This window comes from Mauremys reevesii, linkage group 12 (assembly GCF_016161935.1).
Source record: "Mauremys reevesii isolate NIE-2019 linkage group 12, ASM1616193v1, whole genome shotgun sequence".
NCBI lineage: Eukaryota > Metazoa > Chordata > Testudines > Geoemydidae > Mauremys > Mauremys reevesii.
In genome coordinates, this window is record NC_052634.1 from 33,414,080 (window position 1) to 33,434,343 (window position 20,264).

Consider the following 20,264-nt stretch of genomic DNA (forward strand, 5'->3'; position numbering starts at 1 on the left):
GATGTCCACATCACAAAGAAAACACCGCTGATACCCTTGTTGGTGACATCAGTATAAAGGCAGAGGATTGAACAGGCATGGAGACTGAGTTACCATATCACCTGCTTGTCAGCCCCAGAGTTCGTGGGGCTGGGTTCTTAAAGGCACAGACCTCCCAATTCCTAGACTGATTAAGAACAAGCAGAAAGCCTACAAGGAGTGGAAGAGGGGAGCAGGGCCACCCAAAGGATTCAGGGGCCCTGGGGCAAAGCAATTTTGGGGGTCCCTTCCATAAAAAAATGTTGCAATGCTATAAAATACTATATTCTTGTGGGGGCCTCTGCGGCCCCGGGGCAAATTGCCCCACTTGCCCCCCCTCCTGGGGTGGCCCTGGGAAAAATAAACATTTAAAAACCTTCTGCATCTCAGCACAAACCCAGTTTTGAGAAAACTTCTTTTCAAGTCACCTTTACAAGGTATCACTGGTTCTCAGCATCAGCTAGAGCTAAAAGGCACTAAAGCTCATTAAAGGGGTTGGACAAATATTTTCCGTCAAACCTTTTTTTGGATCGAAAACTAGGGTGGTTTTAAAAGCAGAAAAAATCATGGACAATGTCTGCTTTCCTTCAAAATTTATGTTTTTTTAATTGAAAACCTGAAATAAGTCTGCCAAAACCTGAACATGGTTTGGGGTTTCAGAAGTGTGTGGTCAAATATTTGCTATTTGATTGTTTAAAGAAACAATAAAAAAAATCTGCTTAAAAAAAATCCAAAACTTTTGAACCACCTCAGCTTGTGACCAAACACCTGAGCCCATCCAGGCAGAGATTTTTCCAGGTTTCTGATACTCTGCTGGCTTCCTTGACTCATATCTGTCTCCCTAACTTTGGGAGCATTTAGGTTAGAATGTAAGAACATAAGAATGGCCGTACCGGGTCAGACCAAAAGTCCATCCAGCCCAGTGTCCTGTCTACTGACAGTGGCCAATGCGAAGTGCCCCAGAGGGAGTGAATCTAACAGGTAATGATCAAGTGATCTCTCTCCTGCCATCCATCTCCACCCTCTGACAGAGGCTAGGGACACCATTCCTTACCCCGCCTGGCTAATAGCCATTAATGGACTTAACCTCCATGCATTTATCTGTTTCCTAGAGACTGGCTCCATGGGGTCCCTCACAAACTGGAGACGGTTACTGTGGGTTTGTCTTTAGTATAGCTTATGTACATACTCCATGAACTGAGCATGTGAGCTTGTTCCAGAATCTGGGATGAGCCTATGTTGTGAAAACTGAAATGCTCAAAATAGCACATGCATGTGAATGGACACAGGGTGCTAAAATTAAATTAACCCAGGGGTTCTCAAACTGGGGGTCAGGACCCCTCAGGGGGTCACGAGGTTATTACTGGGGGTTGCGAGCTGTCAGCCTCCACCTCAAACCCCACTTTGCCCTCAGCATTTATAATAGTGTAGAGAAGGAGGTTCGTGGTGTAGGATATTGCTCGTCTCATGTGATCCCTCCCCGTGGCTCTCCTGGCTCTATCTCTGTTAATCTAAAGTGGCTATTTTGAAATGACGCTACCCTCCCCTGACATGAATCTCCCTATGGCACTGAAATTAAATGTAGACTATAATTTGGCATTTGAGAAGTGAAAGGGATGGCAGCCCTAAGGGAAAAGATAACAGCTTGTCTCTTTGTGTTAAATAGCTGTCTGCAAGCCTCAGACTGCTGAATGAGCTTTAGGGTAGGGAAGGCTGTGCCTCCCCAAACAGCCTGGCCCTGCCCCCAACTGACCCCACCCACTTCCTGCCCCCAGACTGTTCCCCTCAGAATCCCCAACCCATGCTGCTCCTTGTCCCCTCACCGCCCCCCCAACCACCACCCCGGGATGAAGCTGCGGGATCAGCGGACCCTCCGCAGGAAGCTGCCGAAGGCAGCCTGCCTGCCGTGCTTGGAGCGGCAAAATGACTAGAGCCGCCCCAGTGTCGACCTAACTCTGTAAGCATCTGCACTAAATTGTAGCTCCCACAGATGTAAAGCACCCACTACAAGGACTTAACGCCCCCAGGGGGTGGGGGTGGGCATGGCAGGGAGCAGGTGGTTTGAGAAAGCCTGGAACTGCAGTTCCAGCAATCCTGCCCCCAGGGAGGCTCAATACAACCTGATAACTCAGTCAGTTCCATTGAGAGCCTTGTGTGGCCAGACAGGGGCATCCCTGGCAGCGTGGTGGAGAAAGGTGTCCAGGTTTCATACAGAGTTCTCTCTCTTGGTGCTGAGAGTCAGCCACTTCTGGGGTGGAGGCAGTTTATACTGGGATCCCTCACCTGGTGCTGAGATGCAGCCCCTCTGGAGTCAGGCACAGAGCCCCTCCTGATACCCTTCAATTTTCCCTGTATGGTGCTAATTTGATCCCAAACACTTGTGCTTCTCCCTGCTACTCAGAGACAACAGCTCAGTGACGGGCTACGTAGGAGCCAGCACTCCAAGAAAGTCTACTGCTGCTTCTATAGGAACTGGCCTGTTGAAAATACAGGCCGTTTTTCACCTCAGTTCCGGCACCCCTGAGCCAGCCAGGCCCCATCCTGGGGCTGGATCAGAGCCAGTGCCCCCTAGAGGAGAAAGGCCCCATGTCCCATTCTCCAATCCTTTAACTTTCCCAAATCCTCCAAGTAAAGTCCCACCAAAATAGAATCCCTCAAACCACAACCCAGCTGAAATACGAACAAAACCTTTATTCACAACTGCAGAGAACTCGACAAACACCAACCGGTCCTAAGTTACATTCAGTTACAGTTATTATGAAGCCTCCTTGGGACATAGCCGATATTCACATCCTGGGGGTCCCACTGTGGTCCCCGTCTCCCATCCTGAGAGATCCGACACTGGTCCCCTTTCAAGACAAAACACCCAATTCAACTCTTGGGCTTTTGCTCTGAAGATCTGAGGCTGTTTCTTGAGGTAAACCACACACGTAAGCCCAATGCTTTTTAAAAAAAAAATCGCCAAACACCGTAACCAAAGGGTGACGCTTTGCTCTTTGGATTTCAAAAGGGACAGGTTTCATGATGAATCTGAAAGCATCTTTTGCTCTCAATACCTCACGGCCTCTGTTAAAGATAACCCCCCAAGCCATAATCCAATAATAATGCTCCCTGGTGTTCATACACACGGATCTTTGATGAATCATTCTTTGTGAGGTCAGACGCCATTGCTGGAATATATATTCACATATGCAGTATAATTTCTCTCCACTATACAAGGAGTTAAACAGTTAATTTACTTATTGCTCAAGATACACATATATATTCAAATGGTAAATTTGATTGCAGATATACGATATCATAATATGCAAATAATATATGCAATATGTCTATGTATAGGTCAAATTCACCTTTTTTAATCTCTACATAGCACAGAAATTATATTGCATATATATTGAGATCATAGCAATATAATTTCTGTGCCAGATATATCATATATGTGATATAATGTATATACTAGACAGAAATTCACCATTTTATTCTATTAATGCATCTATGTCATATTTGCAATAAGTCATATTAACATTTTAATTTATACATATCACAAGATATAGTTCTATGTGCAATATAATTTGTCTGGGGTACATATGCAATAATACAAAAATAAATATATATATGCAATAATTCAAATTCACTATTTTAATCTCTACACATGGCACAGAAATGGTTTTAGGTAGAATTATTTTTCATATAGATAGCAGCAATACAATTTTTCTGTGCTCTCTCTCTTTATATTTATCATATGCAATATAACGTCTGGGCTATATAGATTAAACTAGCAAATTTCTGTTGTTACATCTGTATGTCATATGCAACCAATCATATTGAAATTTAACCTCTATGTCGTTCTAAGTGCAATAACATTTCTCTGGTATACACAGAGGTGAAAACGGGCGATTTGAATGATTGATAAACCATAAATGTAGTAAGTTACATTCACATTTTTTTTCCTTTGTAGTGCACAGAAGTTACATTGTAGATACGACATATACAGCATGTGTGATGAATTAAATTCACTTTTTAAATCTCCATACAGTCAAGAGAAACTGTATTGCATGTCTAACATCTATAGTTTAGCAATCAGTCAAACCCTCCACTTTATGCTCTGATTTCTGGTGTAGCTAGCAGGTCAATACAGACTGATACAGAGAGCTGAATTCAAAGTGTTAAATCACCCCAGAGACAAACATTGCCAAACAGAGAAACGTTTCAACTTGTTCAAACAACTCAAAATCCAACTGTATTTGCAAGCACAACTTAACACTGTCAGGTGAGCAACTGTAGTAAGACTTCAAAATACCCTGGTTCTTTGGGTGTTTTTTTTTAACCTAGAAAGAAAACCACAAATCTTGAGAAATTCCAAATGTGATGATACAAAATCAGGGATGGGGTGGGGAGATTGGTAAAATACATGGGATATTTGGGGTGGGTTTTAAACCTAGGACTAATCCCCAGATCTCCAAGGTTAAAAATGTAGGCCCTCATCTTGAAAAATTAGGCAGCAGTTAACTTGAGTGCCCTGGGTAACACGTCCGCTAAGCACATGCTAAGTATTTGCCATCTGGGGGATTTATAAAGCCATAAACCACATTGTAAATTAGCAGAATACGGGACACACATTTGAGCTTCATTTTCTAACCTGGACAGAAAAGCAAACCTTAGAGTTACTAACTAAATGATACAAACCCCCATGAACTGGCACTCTGCTAGGGGAGAATATATGGGATTTGGGTTTGGCATTTAGGGTTTTTATTAAACCAGATCTTGGAATGAAACAAATTAAGAGAGACAAACAACAGAAATCTGGATCTAGCTTTTGTTTTTTAGGCACGTCCCAGTTTTAAACCTAATTCAACGTCAAAATCTTTGGAGAGAGAAAGACAGAGGTTGGGAATGGAGGATCGTGAGTAGAAGGCAAGGAATGGATGGAGGGTCTGAAGGATGAGAAAGAACTTGGTTATTAACAAACCAACGCTTGGCTGAAACTGTCCCCAGCCCAGTGCTGGGGCCTTTGGGCTAAGCCCAGCAGGCTGGTGGAGCTGTCAATGGAGGTGCAGTTTAACAGGAGAACCACCAGCTTAGGAACAGACACGAGCCTTTCCATGGCCCAGGGCTCACAATCTGTCCTCGTTCTCCATGGTGGAGCAGAAAGGGTCTACATGCCTGGATGGGAAAACTCACCAAGCTTGACAGACACTTGGCCATGTTGTCCTCCTTCTTCTGGGGGACGTATCCCACTTTCGGCAGCGTCCCCAGGGGGCTGTCTCTTCAGGTGTGGATCTGAGACGGTGCTAGACTTCTTGGGCAGGTCAGTGAAGAGGTTCTCAAGATCGATGTAGAAGCTGCTGTCTTTGCTAGGTGGTAAAGCTGCTATCTTTGCTAGGTGGGAGTTGTCTTCTCCTGGAGGGGAGCTGTTGGAGCCTTCGAAGCCACCTCTGGAGGAGGGGGAACGGCTGGTGCTGATTTCAGGGGCTCTCTGAACTCTTCATACTCCTTTTCCCAGTATTCTTCTCCTTGGGAAGCTGGGAGGTTTGGTTGGGAAGACGTGGCTTCCTCCAAGACACTCCCTTGGGCGGCGGACCCCTTGTAATCCCCCTCACAATCTTCCCCCGTGGCTTTGGCTGGCTCAGTTTCTTCTGCTCCAGAGCCCTGTCTCTCTGGCCATCCGCTAGACCATCTCTTGGTCTCTGGGGTGCCCCATGGGCGGCCATGTTGGTTCCGCTTCCTGGGTGCATAACCCGAGCCCTGGACCATTCCATGAACCCCCAAGTCCTGCCTTCTATGGGGTGGAGCCCACCTTGCCCTATGGCTTCCAGCCCCCTGAAGGGCAAATAAAATCTTTCTGCCCCCCTGTTCCCTGATTCTCCCCCCAGCCGAGGCAGACCCACGCGGATCCCATCTTGGAAAGGAGTTCTGCCAGTTGGCACGGCCCCTGGATACCTCTTGGGAACAACTAGTGCTGCTCTGCCCCATGGGGCCAGACCCACAGAACCCCACCCAAGGTGGCTGGGTGCCACTGGGCTGCAGAGGATTGGCACAAGGCCACTGGGGGCTGCACCAGTATTGTGGATGGCACCTGCAGCCTATTGTATGTGGCGTAGTTCCGCCATGGCCTGTGACCAGTAGCCCTTGGCCATAAGAGAGGGGCATCTGGCTCCTGGCCACGGAGGACCCCAGGAGGGTGTGGTTGAGCAGGAAGGTGGGGGCATCCAGCCAGATAGGCACTGTGATGGAAAAAAGGCCCCTGGATGGGTGATCCAGGGTCCAAGGTGTGGCAGAGATGGGGATGGGGTAGGAGGGCAGAACGGGCATCGTCTCCACCATGGCCTGGTCCGAGGTGGGTGACCCTGCGGGGCTGGGCTCTCTGGGCTGCAGGGATCTGTGGGGGGAACAGAAAAGAGGGTAATAGAGAGGGTGATATCACCCCCTCCAACAGATGGGAATTCTGGAGCTGGGGGAATGTGTCTATGGGGTGAAATGGGTGTCTGTCGAGAAAGGGGCAGTGGTCTGTATGGGGGATTGTGGGGCATATGAATTTGGGGGGGGGCTGTATTTGTGGGGCAAGCCGAGAGTCTGAGTATGTGTAGGATTTGGGATGGCTGTGTGGATAGGATGGGCTTTCCCTGTGGGGACTGTGGGGGAGGGTGGTCCTGACTAAGGGGGGATGACAGATGGGGTGTTTGTGGGAGGATGTGGCCTGGCTTGGTGGGGCTGGAGGAGGAGAGTCTATGAAGCTGGAAGGGGAGTTCCCATGTGGGGCAGGGGGTCTATGGGGCTGGATGGGGATTCTGATGGGGGGCAGGAATGTCTCTGGGGATGGAGGAGAGGGTCTCATGGGGAGTAGGTGGTCCATGGTCGGGGGGTCTATGGCATGGAGGAAGAGGGGTCCTGTGCAGGGCAGGGAGTTCCTGGCTGGGGCTGTATGGGGCTGGAGAGGGGTCCTGTGGTCTATGGTCAGGGGAGTCTATGTGGTGGAGAAGGGGATCCTGTTGGGGACTGGGGGCTTATGGGGTAGAGGGGGGGGGTCCCAGGAGGGACTGAAGATTCCCTGGCTGGGGGTTCTCATGGGGCACTGGAGGGGTACTGGGTGCAGGGAGTCCCATATGTGACCTGGAGGGTTATGGGGTAGAGTGGGGGTCAAGGAAGGAATTGAAGATTTCCTGGCTGGGGTTCTCATGGGGCACTGGAGGGTTATTGGGTGCAGGGGGTCCTATAGCTGACCTGGGGGTATATGAGGTGGAGTGGTGTCCCAGGAGGGACTGAAGATTCCCTGGCTCGGGGTTCTCATGGGGCACTGGAGGGGTATTGGGTGCAGGGGGTCCCATAGCTGACCTGGGGGTAAATGGGGTGGAGTGGTGTCCCAGGAGGGACTGAAGATTCCCTGGCTGGGGGTTCTGATGGGGCACTGGAGGGTTATTGGGTGCAGGGGGTCCCATAGCTGACCTGGGGGTATATGGGGTGGAGTGGTGTCCCAGGAGGGACTGAAGATTCCCTGGCTCGGGGTTCTCATGGGGCACTGGAGGGGTATTGGGTGCAGGGGGTCCCATAGGTGATGTGGGGGGTTATGGGTGCGGGGGGTCCCGGGAGGGACTGGAGGGCCTGGCTGGGCTGCTCCATGGGAGGCCAGGGGTCTATGGATTGGAGGGGGGCCATGGAGCACCGGGGGTTATTGGGTGCAGGAGCCCATAGGTGGCTTTGCGAGGGGAGGGGAGGGCAGCGCCCCGCCCCTGACCCCGCCCCTCACCCCGCGCTCTGGGTGGCCTCGCTCGGCTTCTCCATGGTCGCTGCTGTCGCAGCTCCGCACGCAGCAGAAACGCGCTCACAGGGCGGGGCTGGAGGGGGCCGTGGTCATCGGGGAAAGGGGCGGGGCCTGGAGCCGATAGGGCAGTGTGTCTTGCGGGCGTGGAGGGGGCCTTTGTGGGAAGGGCAAGGCCTGAAAATGGGGGCATTGCTGGTTCTCCGGGGTGAGGTTTATTGGGGTGTGGGCGGGGCCTATCCACATTTGGGGCCAGGGGGCGGGGCCGGAGCCTGGCTCTGCTCACAGGCTCCGTTCAGCTTCCCAGGCCCTTTGCTGGGAGGGGGGGGGGCAGACTGAGGGGAGTGGGACTGCACCAATCAGGTGACACGCGGGGGGAGGTGGGATTGCACCACCCCTCTCACACGCTGGGGGGGTGGGGAGCACACCAGCTGCTCACCAGGCTCTCCGGGGCTGAGGGGGAGGGGTGTGCCACCCCCCCCCAGGGTGCTGTGGAGCAAGCCATATGGCCTGGGGGGGGCTGGGGCAGAAGGGGCATGCCAGACTAGGGGCTGGGGTTCACCCGCTGCCCCCACACACCCCCAGCGGCCGAGAGCGAGGCCCCATCGGGCCAGGCGCTGCCCCCACACACGGTGGCCGAGATCAGGGCCCCGTCACGCTGGACGCTGCCCACACACATGGTGACCGAGTTCCGGGCCCCATCAGGCCGGGTGCTGCCCCCACACACCCGGTGACCGAGTTCAGAGCCCCGTCGGGCTGGGCGCTGCCCCCACACACACCCGGTGACTGAGTTCAGAGCCCCGTCGGGCTGGGTGCTGCCCCCCCACACGGTGGCCGAGTTCGGGGCCCCATCAGGCCGGGTGCTGCCCCCACACACCCGGTGACTGAGTTCAGAGCCCCGTCGGGCTGGGCGCTGCCCCCACACACACCCGGTGACTGAGTTCAGAGCCCCGTCGGGCTGGGCGCTGCCCCCCCCCACAGTGGCCGAGTTCAGAGCCCCGTCAGGCTGGGCGCTGCCCCCCCCCCCCCACACGGTGGCCGAGATCAGGGCCCCGTCACGCCGGATGCTGCCCACACACACGGTGACCGAGTTCAGAGCCCCGTCGGGCTGGGTGCTGCCCCCACACACCCGGTGACTGAGTTCAGAGCCCCGTCGGGCTGGGTGCTGCCCCCACACACCCGGTGACTGAGTTCAGAGCCCCGTCGGGCTGGGTGCTGCCCCCACACACCCGGTGACCGAGTTCAGAGCCCCGTCGGGCTGGGCGCTGCCCCCCCACACGGTGGCCGAGATCAGGGCCCCGTCACGCCGGGTGCTGCCCCCACACACCCGGTGACTGAGTTCAGAGCCCCGTCGGGCTGGGCGCTGTCCCCCCACACACCCGGTGACCGAGTTCAGAGCCCCGTCGGGCCGGGTGCTGCCCCCACACAGTGGCCGAGTTCAGAGCCCCGTCGGGCCGGGTGCTGCCCCCCCACACGGTGACTGAGTTCAGAGCCCCGTCGGGCTAGGCGCTGCCCCCCCCACAGTGGCCGAGATCAGGGCACCGTCACGCCGGACGCTGCCCACACACACGGTGACCGAGTTCAGAGCCCCGTTGGGCTGGGCGCTGCCCCCCCACACGGTGGCCGAGATCAGGGCCCCGTCACACTGGACGCTGCCCACACACACGGTGACCGAGTTCAGAGCCCCGTCGGGCTGGGCGCTGCCCCCCCACACGGTGGCCGAGATCAGGGCCCCGTCACACTGGACGCTGCCCACACACACGGTGACCGAGTTCGGGGCCCCATCAGGCCGGGCACTGCCCCCAGACCCGGCGGCCAAGATCGGGGCCCCGTGGGGCTGGGCGCTGCCTACACACAGACAGCGGCCAAGACTGGGGCCCTGTCGCACCGGCCGCTGCCCAAACACACTCGGGGGCCAAGATCAGCAACAAAAATAATTAAAGGTCTTGAAGACATGAGCTTTGGGGGAAGATTGAAAACACTGGGTTTGTTTAGTCTGGAGAAGAGAAGACTGAGGGGGACATAAGTCTTCAAGTACATAACACACAGTCATAAAGAGGAGGGTGATAAATTGTTTTCCTTAACCACTGAAGACAGAGCAAGCAGTAATGAGCTCATACTTCAGCAAGAGAAGTTTAGGTTGGCCATCAGGAAAAACTTCCTAACTGTCAGAGTAGTTAAGAAGTGAAACAAATTAGCTAGGGAAGTTACAGAATCTCACTGAAAAAAAATCTCACACTTGGTAAGGCAACTCCCATCTTTTCATGTATTTATACCTGTTCCTGTATTTTCCACTCCTCGCACTTGATGAAGTGGGTTCTAGCCCACAAAACCTTATGCTCAAGTAAATGTGTTAGTCTCTAAGGTGGCACATGGCAACCCCTCTGAAACCGATTCTCACTGGAGGTTTAAGAGCAGGTTGGACAAACACCTCTTGAGGACAGACTAGCTCAGTGGTTCTCAAACTTTTGTACTGGTGACCCCTTTCCCATAGGAAGCCTTGGAGTGCGACCCCCCTTATACTAAAAAAGTGGTTTTAATTTATATTTAACACTATTATAAATGCTGGAGGCAAAGCAGGGCTTGGGGTGGAGACTGACAGCTCATGACCCCCCGTAATAAATTCAGGACCCCCAGAGGGGTCCCAACCCCCAGTTTGAGAACCCCTGGGTTAGATAATACTAAGTGCTGCTTCAGGGCAGGGGACTGGACTAGAGACCTCTCAACATCCCTTCCTGTCCTTATGTCTATGGCACAATCCTGCTCACGCCCCCTCCCCCCCAACAGGATAGTGCAGAATTCAGTGGGGTTCAGAGCCAGGCAAAGAGAGCGAGTAGGGGGCCTGGAAATATCCCCATGAAGACGGTTACTTTTTAGATTGAGGCCAGGTCGACACTTCACACGGCTGCCACCACAGCCCTGTAGGTCAGGGGTGCGAGCCCTGACTGACAGCGGTGCTGGAAAATATCCATAGTGCAGATGCAGTTAGATTGTCTCTGCCCTAGCTGGTTTCATTTGGGTGTATGCACAATAAGCTGGCCTGGTGAGAGTGCAGCAGTGGCAGTCTAAGCTGCAGGCACATGAGGAGTGGTTTCCTGGTAACTTCCTGTACCACCCTGCTTATCTGTGTCAGTGCTCCACAGAGAGACATGGCCTTAGAGAGGGGATCTTACTTTTCATCCAGGACACGTCTAGCGAAGGGAGATCAGAAATGGCCGGCCTGCACACCTCCCACACAACAAAGTGGGAATTTGAGAACTGTTCAAAGGACATTTTCCTACACATGTGACTAGATTGTGGAACTCTGCCTCAGAAAGTCGGACCCAGATTAGCAAGATCCCAAAAGAAATGGGACATTTTATCCCCAAAGCTACCTAGAGTTTTAATGTTAATTAGTTTTGGAAAGGCAATCAAACGAAACCTGTCAGGTTTAAGTGAACAGCTAGTGATCAGTTAGAAAACTACAATGTCAGGGGTGGATTATCCCTCATTTGCTTACGGTGGCATTTCTTGCCCCTTCCTCTGAAGCAGCTGCTCTGGTCCACTGTCAGAGACAGGATACCAAACTAGATGGACATCGGAGCCTGTCCAGTCTGGCAAATCCTTTATTCTCACCCTTTTTCCTCCTGTTCTTAACAGCAGAGGAGACCTTGTCCTTGTGTCAGAGCTGCTGCTTTTCCCCACTACGTGCTGCTTAGGCAGAGACGCACGAGTTTCACTTTCTAGTTCTTAGGCTGTTAAAAATAAAACCAGCCAACTTGGCAGTCGTGGGGCTAGTTTCCAGTCACACTTCTGGTTAGTGATCTTGAGTTCCCCTCCCCACGGGGAGAGTAGCCCACAGACTAGTAATAAAAGCTCCAGCAGCTTGAATTCAATAGAGAAGACACAGAAATATTTACAAGGACTCTCCCTCTGCCCCAGTGGTTTGGGATGTTTTCTGCTGGGGCTCCTCATTGTGAGTATGGCTGTGAGCTTGGGAGTGTGACCACAGATTGTGTCCTTCCACCACCCTTCCAGATGCTTCCAGCTAAATAGGTACCCAAATCTAGAGCGACCCCAGTGGGAAAGGAGAGAGAGTTCTGGCAGCCCAGCAGCACGAGCCACACAAAATGGTTTAGAGGCTGTGCTGGGTGGACAGTGCTGGGTTAGTGGCCGTGATCAGCAAGGATGGGCTGTGTTATATCCTTGGGGGCAGCCAGTTTAGGAAGAAATCACTTGAGGCCAGAGAGCAGACAGCTAACAAAACTACCGTTTTATTTACAGACATAGAGCTAACCCAGCCGGCCGAAACAGGCTGAGCTATCCCCTAATAATCTAACTCAGTTGCCATAGCAACAAACACCATGACAACCAAATACACAACATATTCCTCCCCCCCCCCCCAATAAGAACATCCCCTAAATAAAACACACTAGACTAGAGAAGGAGGGTAGACTGCCTCCATTCACGGAAAAACCCTGGGGATTATTTTGCCCCATAACCGTGGGTTCGCCCTAACTAAAGATCCAGCCAATGAGGAGGCCTTCTGTCTCTAGGTGGATAACGGCAAACTTCTGGTGTTGTTGTACCCAAAGGTACCATGGGCTTAGGGTCCGCAGCACAAACAGGTGAGGAGGTGGTATCAGCTCATGCTGGGCAAAGGGGTATCTCAGCCACCGGCAGTAATGGAGGAGAACAGTCAGGAACAGGTGATTCGTGATTCGGTGTCTCACCAGAAGAGGTGAAGTCAGACCCCTGAACTGCAGATGTGTCCTGAGGACTGGCATGACATGGCAACAGCTGATCTACATGTCGCCACCAGGTAAGATTCTCTGCAGTCCAGACTGTGTAGGAAACAGGTCCTGTTTGAGTGATGACTGTGGCCGGGACCCATTTAGCTCTGGAAGTATAATTCTGAGCCAAAACTGGCTGTCTCGGGCTAAAGGTTCGGTCTTTGCTCTGGGTGCCCGTCTGATGACTTGATATTGCTGCTGATGTTGCACAATTTGTCGGGGTTCAGAAGGTTTCAGCAGATCAAAGCAAGTGCGTAGCTGTCGTCCCATCATTAGAAAGGCTGGGGATGCCTGGGTCGTAGCATGAGGTGTGTTTCTGTAGGAAAGTAAGAAAGTATCCAGACGCTTTTGAATGGAGTGTTGTCCCCTTGCTGATGTCAAAGCGTGTTTCATTGTCTGCACAAATCTTTCAGCTAATGCATTGGTGGATGGATGATATGGTGCTGACGTGATGTGGTGTATCCCGTTTGCCTTCATAAAATTTTGAAACTCCTGAGAGACGAACTGCGGTCCGTTGTCGCTCACAAGTTGTTCTGGCAGACCAAAACGACTAAAGAGTCCTCGTAGTTTTTGGATAGTACTCTCTGCAGTAGTGGACTGCATTATAGAGACTTCTGGCCATTTAGAATGGGCATCTACTGCCACCAAGAACATGCTTCCTTCAAGGGGGCCAGCGAAGTCAACATGAATACGTTGCCACGGGATTTCAGGCCAGTCCCATGGGTGTAGGGGTGCCCACTGGGGTGCATTCCTCACACCCTGACATGACATACAAGCTTTTGCCTTCTCTTCAATAGCACTGTCCAATCCAGGCCACCAAAAATAGCTTCGTGCAATTTCCTTCATGCGCACTATTCCACAGTGACCGGAATGTAGCTGTTCTAACATCTGTGATCTCAATGGTGGTGGAATAATGACACGTCTCTCCCACAACAAACAACCAGGTTGGACCGATAACTCCGTCCGCTTGGACATGTAGGTAACAAGGTCGGGTGAGACCGGAGAGGTTTGTCGAGATTTTCCATGCATCACCAGGTCCATAACTTGGGACAATACTGGGTCAACGCGAGTTGCCTTCTTTATCTGAGTAGCAGTGATGGGTGTATTCTCTACCTGTTCAAAGTAGAAGATTTCCTTTTGGGCACTATCTTGATGTTTGACCGGCAAAGGCAACCTTGAGAGGCCATCTGCATTGCCGTGCAGAGTGGATTTCCGATATTTGATTTCATATGTGTGTGCTGAATGTAACAATGCCCAACGTTGCATATGACTAGCTGCTAATGGGGGAATGCCTGTGTAGGGTCCAAAAATTGATGTCAGAGGTCGATGGTCTGTGAGAAGAGTAAACTTTCACCCAAACAGGTACTGATGAAACTTCCGAATTCCAAAAACAATTCCTAATGCCTCACGTTCGATCTGGGCATAGTTAGTTTCTGCTTTGCTTAGAGTGTGTGAAGCAAAAGCAATAGGTCTCTCTTCTCCCGAAGGCATAATGTGTGACACGACTGCTCCCACTCCATAAGGGGAGGCATCACAGCCAATTGCAGGGGTAAGGATGGATCAAAGTGCGTTAGAACTTCAGAATTTAGCAGTGCATCCTTAGCTTTGTTAAATGCAACATCACAGGCTTCAGTCCACTTCCAGGCCTTGTTCTGCCCAAGGAGCTCATGAAGTGGTTTTAGCAGTGTGGCTAACTGTGAGATGAACTTTCCATAATAGTTCAGTAGTCCTAGAAACGAGCGCAGCTGGCTTACATTTTGAGGTGGGGGAGCCTCCACAATAGCTTTAACTTTTGCAGGGGCCTTATGAAGAACTGCAGAATCAATGATGTGTCCCAAATATTCAACAGAGGGCTTGAAGAATTCACACTTGTCTTTGCGAACTCATAGGCCATACTCTTCCAGTCTTTGTAGGGTAGCCTCTAAATTCTTTAAGTGATCCTCTTCATTTCTTCCAGTGACCAGGATATCATCCAGATAGCACTGAACTCCTGACAAGCCACGCAAGATCTGGTCCAAAGCCCTCTGGAACAGGGCAGGAGCAGATGTTATTCCGAAGGGCAGGCGACAGTATCGATAAAGCCCCTTATGAGTCACAAAAGTCAACAGCTCTTGGGACTTTTCATCGACGTGCATCTGTAAATATGCTTGACTCAGATCAATCTTACTGAACTTTTGTTCCCCAGCCAGGCCTGCGAAGAGGTCATCGATGCGGGGAAGCGGGTATTGCTCTGCACACAACACTGGGTTGACAGTGACTTTAAAATCACCGCAAATCCGGAGAGAGCCATCTTTCTTCACTATTGGAATGATAGGAGTGGCCCATGAGCTATGGATAACTGGTATTAGGACTCCATTGGTGACCAGGCGCTCCAGGTCTGCTTCAACTTTTGGCCTGATGGCATATGGCACAGTTCGGGCTTTCAGATATTTTGGTGGACTGTCAGGTTTAATGTTCAGTGTCACAGTGATTCCCTTCATACTTCCCAAATCATCTCCAAAAACAGCAGCATGTTTCCTTAGAATAGGGGTTAGACTGGTTTCTTCTTTAGTCATCTGGTGCACTTCTGCCCAGTTCAGTTGAATCTTCCCAAGCCAAGACCTACCCATTAAGGCTGGGTAGTTACCTCTCACCACAAACAGTGGCAATTTAGCAGCCTGTCCATTGAGCTCCACCTTAACATCAATAGTGCCCAACATGGGCACAACTTCTCCCGTATACGTCTTCAGAACAGTTTTTGTTGCCTTAAGCGGAAGATGCTGTATCTTTTCTTTATACACAGTCTCGGAGACCAGCAAGACGGCTGCACCGGTGTCCAGTTCCATGCATATAGGTTTGCCATCCAACAACGGGGTTACCCAGTATTCATGTGAGCCCACTGCCAAAGACAAAACATGCAGTGGCACTTCCTCTTGCGATGAGGTGTCTCCTTGATCATCCTGGGTCTGCTCTAGGGTATGCAGGGTTCCTCTTTTTGTCGGCCAGACCACAGGCCTCTTTTTCTTTTGTTTACAGGCACACTCAATGTGTCCCTTTTTGCCAGTGTCGACACACCAGGTCCTACACCAGCATTCTGATGCCTGGTGACCCGGCTTACCACAGCGGTAACATTCTTGACTCTGCACCGTTTTGTGGGTCGGTTCTTGTGACACTTTTTGCACTCTAGGGGATGCACCGATGTATTGCGCCTCCCTTGTAGCCAGTTCCATGGAGACAGCAATATCAACAGCCTTCTGTAATGTAAGCTGAGCCTCTGTCAGTAGGCACTTCTGTATAGCTTCACTGTAGAGGCCACACACTAACCTGTCACGCAGGGCATCATTTAACATCTCTTTAAATTCACAGTGTTCTGCTAGCTTTTTTAAAATGGCTACAAATTGTACAACTGTTTCATCTTCCTTTTGGTCTCTTTTGTGGAACCTATATCTTTCAGCAATTACCAGTGGTTTTGGGGGAAAATGGGACCCCAGGATTTCCACAATGTCACTGTAAGATTTAGTCGCTGGCTTAACAGGGTGTAGTAAGCTGCGTAGCAGGGAGTAGGTTTTAGCCTTTAGAACACTTAAGAATATTAGCACCTTCTTCGCTTCTGTAATGTCATTTGCAATAACAAAAAGCTCAAAACGCTCAGTATACACATGCAGCCCCTCCAGGGACCATCCTGCTGCAGGCCTGGTTGAATCTGGCCAGGCCTGTGCAGGGGAACAAATGGCTGTGAGCTGGGAGGGGCTGGGAGGGGGGCCAGCTGTGCACCAGGGGCCTGAGGACCTGCACCTGGGGAGGGGGTGACCATCTGAGGAGCTGCAGCTGCCTGCAGTTTGTCAGCCCCCAGGGAAGCAGGAACAGGTACCCGGTATGTGTGGGGCAGCTCCTAGGTTTGGGTTCCCCCTGCAGATGTGAGCAGAGAGCAAAGTATCATCAGTCAATGCAGAGTCCTACTCCCACAGCCGCTGAGATCCCGGCCCCTGAGGAGCCCTGGGGGAAGGGGGATGCCCCTGTCCCAAGTGGCTCTACCATGGGAAGGGGAGAGCTCACAGCGTTCTATAGGGGAGAAAGGGCCATGTTTAACCCTGGCTGCTCCCGGAGCACATACCGGCCTGCCCTGCTCGCTGGCTGGAGCCCTGCTGCGGGCAGCTCTGCCCTGGCCTGAAAGTACCTTCAGTTCTTAAAGGGCTGGCCAGTGCTGAGCCATCCCACTGCTTGGCTAGAGCTTTCCAGGGCATCCATACCCCCGGCCCCCTGGGGATGTGTGTGACAGAGGGGCATCCCAGGGTCCCAGGCTGTTCTGCAGAGCAGCTGTGGGTTACGCCCATCTGGGGCCTGGCCCTGAGTGCCATGCTGGGTGTGTGCTGCAGGACCGAACCCAATCCCTTTGCAGCTGGGACAGGACCTGGCTTGGTTCTCACTTGCCTGATCATAGAATCTCAGGGTTGGAAGGGACCTCAGGAGGTCATCTAGTCCAACCCCCTGCTCAAAGCAAGACCAATCCCCAACTCAATCATTTTTCTTCTATCTTATTCTATCCTTAGGGGCTATAACATTATACCAAGGGCAATGCAAAGTTTTCATAGAATCATAGAATGTCAGGGTTGGAAGGGACCTCAGGAGGTATCTAGTCCAAACCCCTGCTCAAAGCAGGACCAACCCCAACTAAATCATCCCAGCCAGGAAAAAACCTCTAAGGAAGGAGATTCCTCTACCTCCCTAGGGAACCCATTCCAGTGCTTCACCACTCTCCTAGTGAAAAAGTTTTTCCCAGTATCCGATCTAAACCTCCCCCACTGCAACTTGAGACCATTACTTATTATCTAGCACATCCCTAATTGTTCCTGAGATTCTGTTTGCTTTTTTGACTCCCGCTGCACACTGAGCGGATGTTTTCAGAGAACTAGCCACAAAGACTCCAAGATTTCTGTCTTGAGCAGTAACAGCTAATGTAGACGCATCATTTTATATGTACAGTTGGGATTTTTCCAGTGTGCATTACTTTGCATGTATCAGCACTGAATGTCATCTGTTGTGTTACCCAGTCACATGAGGTCCCTTTGTAACTCCTCGAAGTTGACTTTGGACTTGACTATCTTGAGTAACTTTGTATCATCTGCAGCCTACCCCAGTTGACTGTTTACCCCCTTTTCCAGATCATTGATGACTGTGAACAGCACTGGTCCCAGTACAGAGCCCTGGGGACCCCTTTGCATGTGAGTGAATGATAGATAGATAGACTGGAGGCCTGCTCCAGGGCAGGCCAGCACTCCCTGGCTGGCGCAGGAAGAGCTGGTGTACAAAGGGTTAAAGCAGCCAGCTCTCCCCAGGCAAAGCATGGAGGGATTCGCATTCACATCCCCAATGACTCCTTCAGCCCCCTCCCCCCAGCCTCAGGAACAGACCCACGGGAGGGTGAAAGGTGCCACTGGGCTGTGAACTTTGGGCAGGGCCCATTGCTCATCTCATTAAGCACCAACACAGCAGTAGGGCCAGCAAAACCATGGTGTAACTGAGGGGGAAACTGAGGCACAGCCCCTTTGTGCAGCAGGCTGTTTGGCAAGATGCCCACTCTAGGGCTAGGTGTCTGCCGTTAGGCACTCAGCTGTCACAGGGGCAGCCAGGGTGGCGGAGGCAGAGAGCCTGGCATGGGGAGGGCTCAGCCAGACCCTTGCAGGGAGGTTTGTAGTTGTTCTCCTTAGTACATCTCCCAGGCTGGTAGCCCCTGGCAGCTGGGTGCACAGACACAGCCAGGCCCTGCAGACCACCCCAGTGAGAAGAGCAGGACCCAGGAGTCCTGACTCCCAGCCAAAAGGCACCCCAGCTCTCCACCAGCTGAACCCCCTTTGTTCCTGCACAGGAGGGCAGCAGAGAGCATGGGGCAGCTGGACTGTGCTGCCATGGAAAGGCCTAATTTGAGAGCTGCTGGTCCTCACAGGTGGGTGCTCAGCACTGCTGAGTCCAGCCCTAAGGGATGCCCGTGCCAGTAGCCGTGTGTTTTGCAGTGACAGCTAGAAGCCTCCTTCAGGAGTCCAGCCCCCTTCAGGGACCCCCAAGTCCCTGCCCCACTGCACTTACCCTCCAGCTCAGCTTTTGGCACTCGCCGGCCAAAGCCAAACCCCACCTCTCTGCCCCACGTGTGAACACTTGGTGGCTGCACTGGAGGCCTGGCCCATGTGATTGTCTCTATCGTGGCTAGGGCTGAACAAGCCTCTATTTGCCCTCAGCTGGTGTGGGATAGAGGGGGGCAGAAAATCCCAGAGCCAGGACTGTGGGAAACACTTTATTGTCACTTACCAACACAAAGCACAGCTGGAAGCCGCCAACCTGCAGGCCTAAGCCAAGGCTGTCCTGTGGCCATTTGGGGCCAGTTTCACCAGCGTGGAGTACCCCCCCGCCCGGCCCAGAGCCAGCTCCAAAAGCCCCTTCCCCCCACTAGAGCCCAGGGGCCCTGAGCAGGACTGGAGGGATGCAAGGCACGGCCCCTGGCTGCCTGTGGGGGGCAATGCCCTGGCAAGCCCAGCCTGCGAGCCAACACCCGAGCCATCAGGCCAGGGCAATGGTAGTGAGTGACCAGCAGAGTGCCTGCAGCAAGGGGTGGCTGTCGAGAAGGGATGGCGAGGAGGCAGGCCTGGGCTGCGGGTGCTGGGGCGGCAGGGGAGACAGGGCCAGCTGGCAGGGCCGCGGAGGGGACAGATACTGGAGAGGGGATGCTGGCAGCTGCTGCAGCAGATTGGGTGGCTGGGATGGGACTGGGAGTAGCTGTGTGTACTTGGGATGCACGGGAAGGGCCTGCTGGCGCTGCTCTGGCTGTGGGGGCAGCTGCTGAGGTGGGGCCTGCCAGTGCTGCCTTGGCCAGGCTAGGGGCAGGAGCAGGGAGGTGCACTGGTGGCACAACAGAGGGGCCTGCAGCCAGTGGGTGGGGGAGGATGAAAGCCAGAGAGATGGGGGCTGCAGAGGAGGGGTGTGCCAGGGCTGAAGGGGCAGGGCTGGGAGCTGGAGGGGTGGGGCCTGTGGCCAGCGGGTGGGGGAGGAGGGGAGCTGGAGGGGTGGGGCCTGTGGCCAGTGGGTGGGGGAGGATGGATCCCCCTTGTCCACATGTTTGTTGACCCCTTAAAGAACTCTAATAGATTAGTAAGACACGATTTCCCTTTACAGAAACCATGTTCACTATTGCTCAACAGTTTGTTTTTCTTTGTGTCTGACAATTTTATTCTTTATGATTGTTTCAACTAATTTGCCTGGTACCGATGTTAGACTTACTGGTCTGTAATTGCCGGGATCACCTTTAGAGCCATCTTGAAATATGGGTGTTACATTAGCTAACTTCCAGTCTTTGGGTACAGAAGCCGATTTAAAGGACAGGTTACAAACATTAGTTAATAGTTCTGCACAGTGATGAGCTGCCAAAATATTAACAACCGGTTCCCTCCTCCTCACCCCATGAGGGGGTCATGCCCCCCCCCCGGGGGGTCATGCCCCATCCAACCCCATGTTCCTTGACAGCCCCGGGACCCATGCCCTATCCACCCCCATTCCCTGTCCCCTGACTGCCCCTTGCCACCCCATCCAACCCCTTCTCTCATTCCTGATGGCACCCCGGGACACCTATCCCATCCAACCACCCCTTCTCTTTGTCCCCTGACTGTCCCTGGAATTCCTACCCCTAACTGCCCTTCACCGCCCCATCCAACCCCTGCTCCTTTCTGACTGCCCCCCCGGGACCCTTGCCC

General features: G+C 52.4%; 2 protein-coding genes across 2 annotated transcripts in view; one reads left to right on the forward strand and one right to left on the reverse strand.

Moving 5' to 3' along the window:
• The window catches only part of LOC120375536 (bone morphogenetic protein receptor type-1B-like), a 279,242-nt gene that overhangs the window by 140,273 nt on the left and 118,705 nt on the right, over positions 1 to 20,264 (forward strand). The gene's annotated exons all lie outside the window — the stretch shown is intronic.
• LOC120375541 lies at positions 4,426 to 7,860 on the reverse strand. The gene is made up of 2 exons (XM_039496242.1): positions 7,763 to 7,860; positions 4,426 to 6,397 (listed from the first exon to the last, which is right to left on the reverse strand). Exons 1-2 carry the CDS (start codon positions 7,795 to 7,797, stop codon positions 5,398 to 5,400), a joined length of 1,035 nt encoding a protein of 344 aa, XP_039352176.1. The 5' UTR covers positions 7,798 to 7,860; the 3' UTR covers positions 4,426 to 5,397.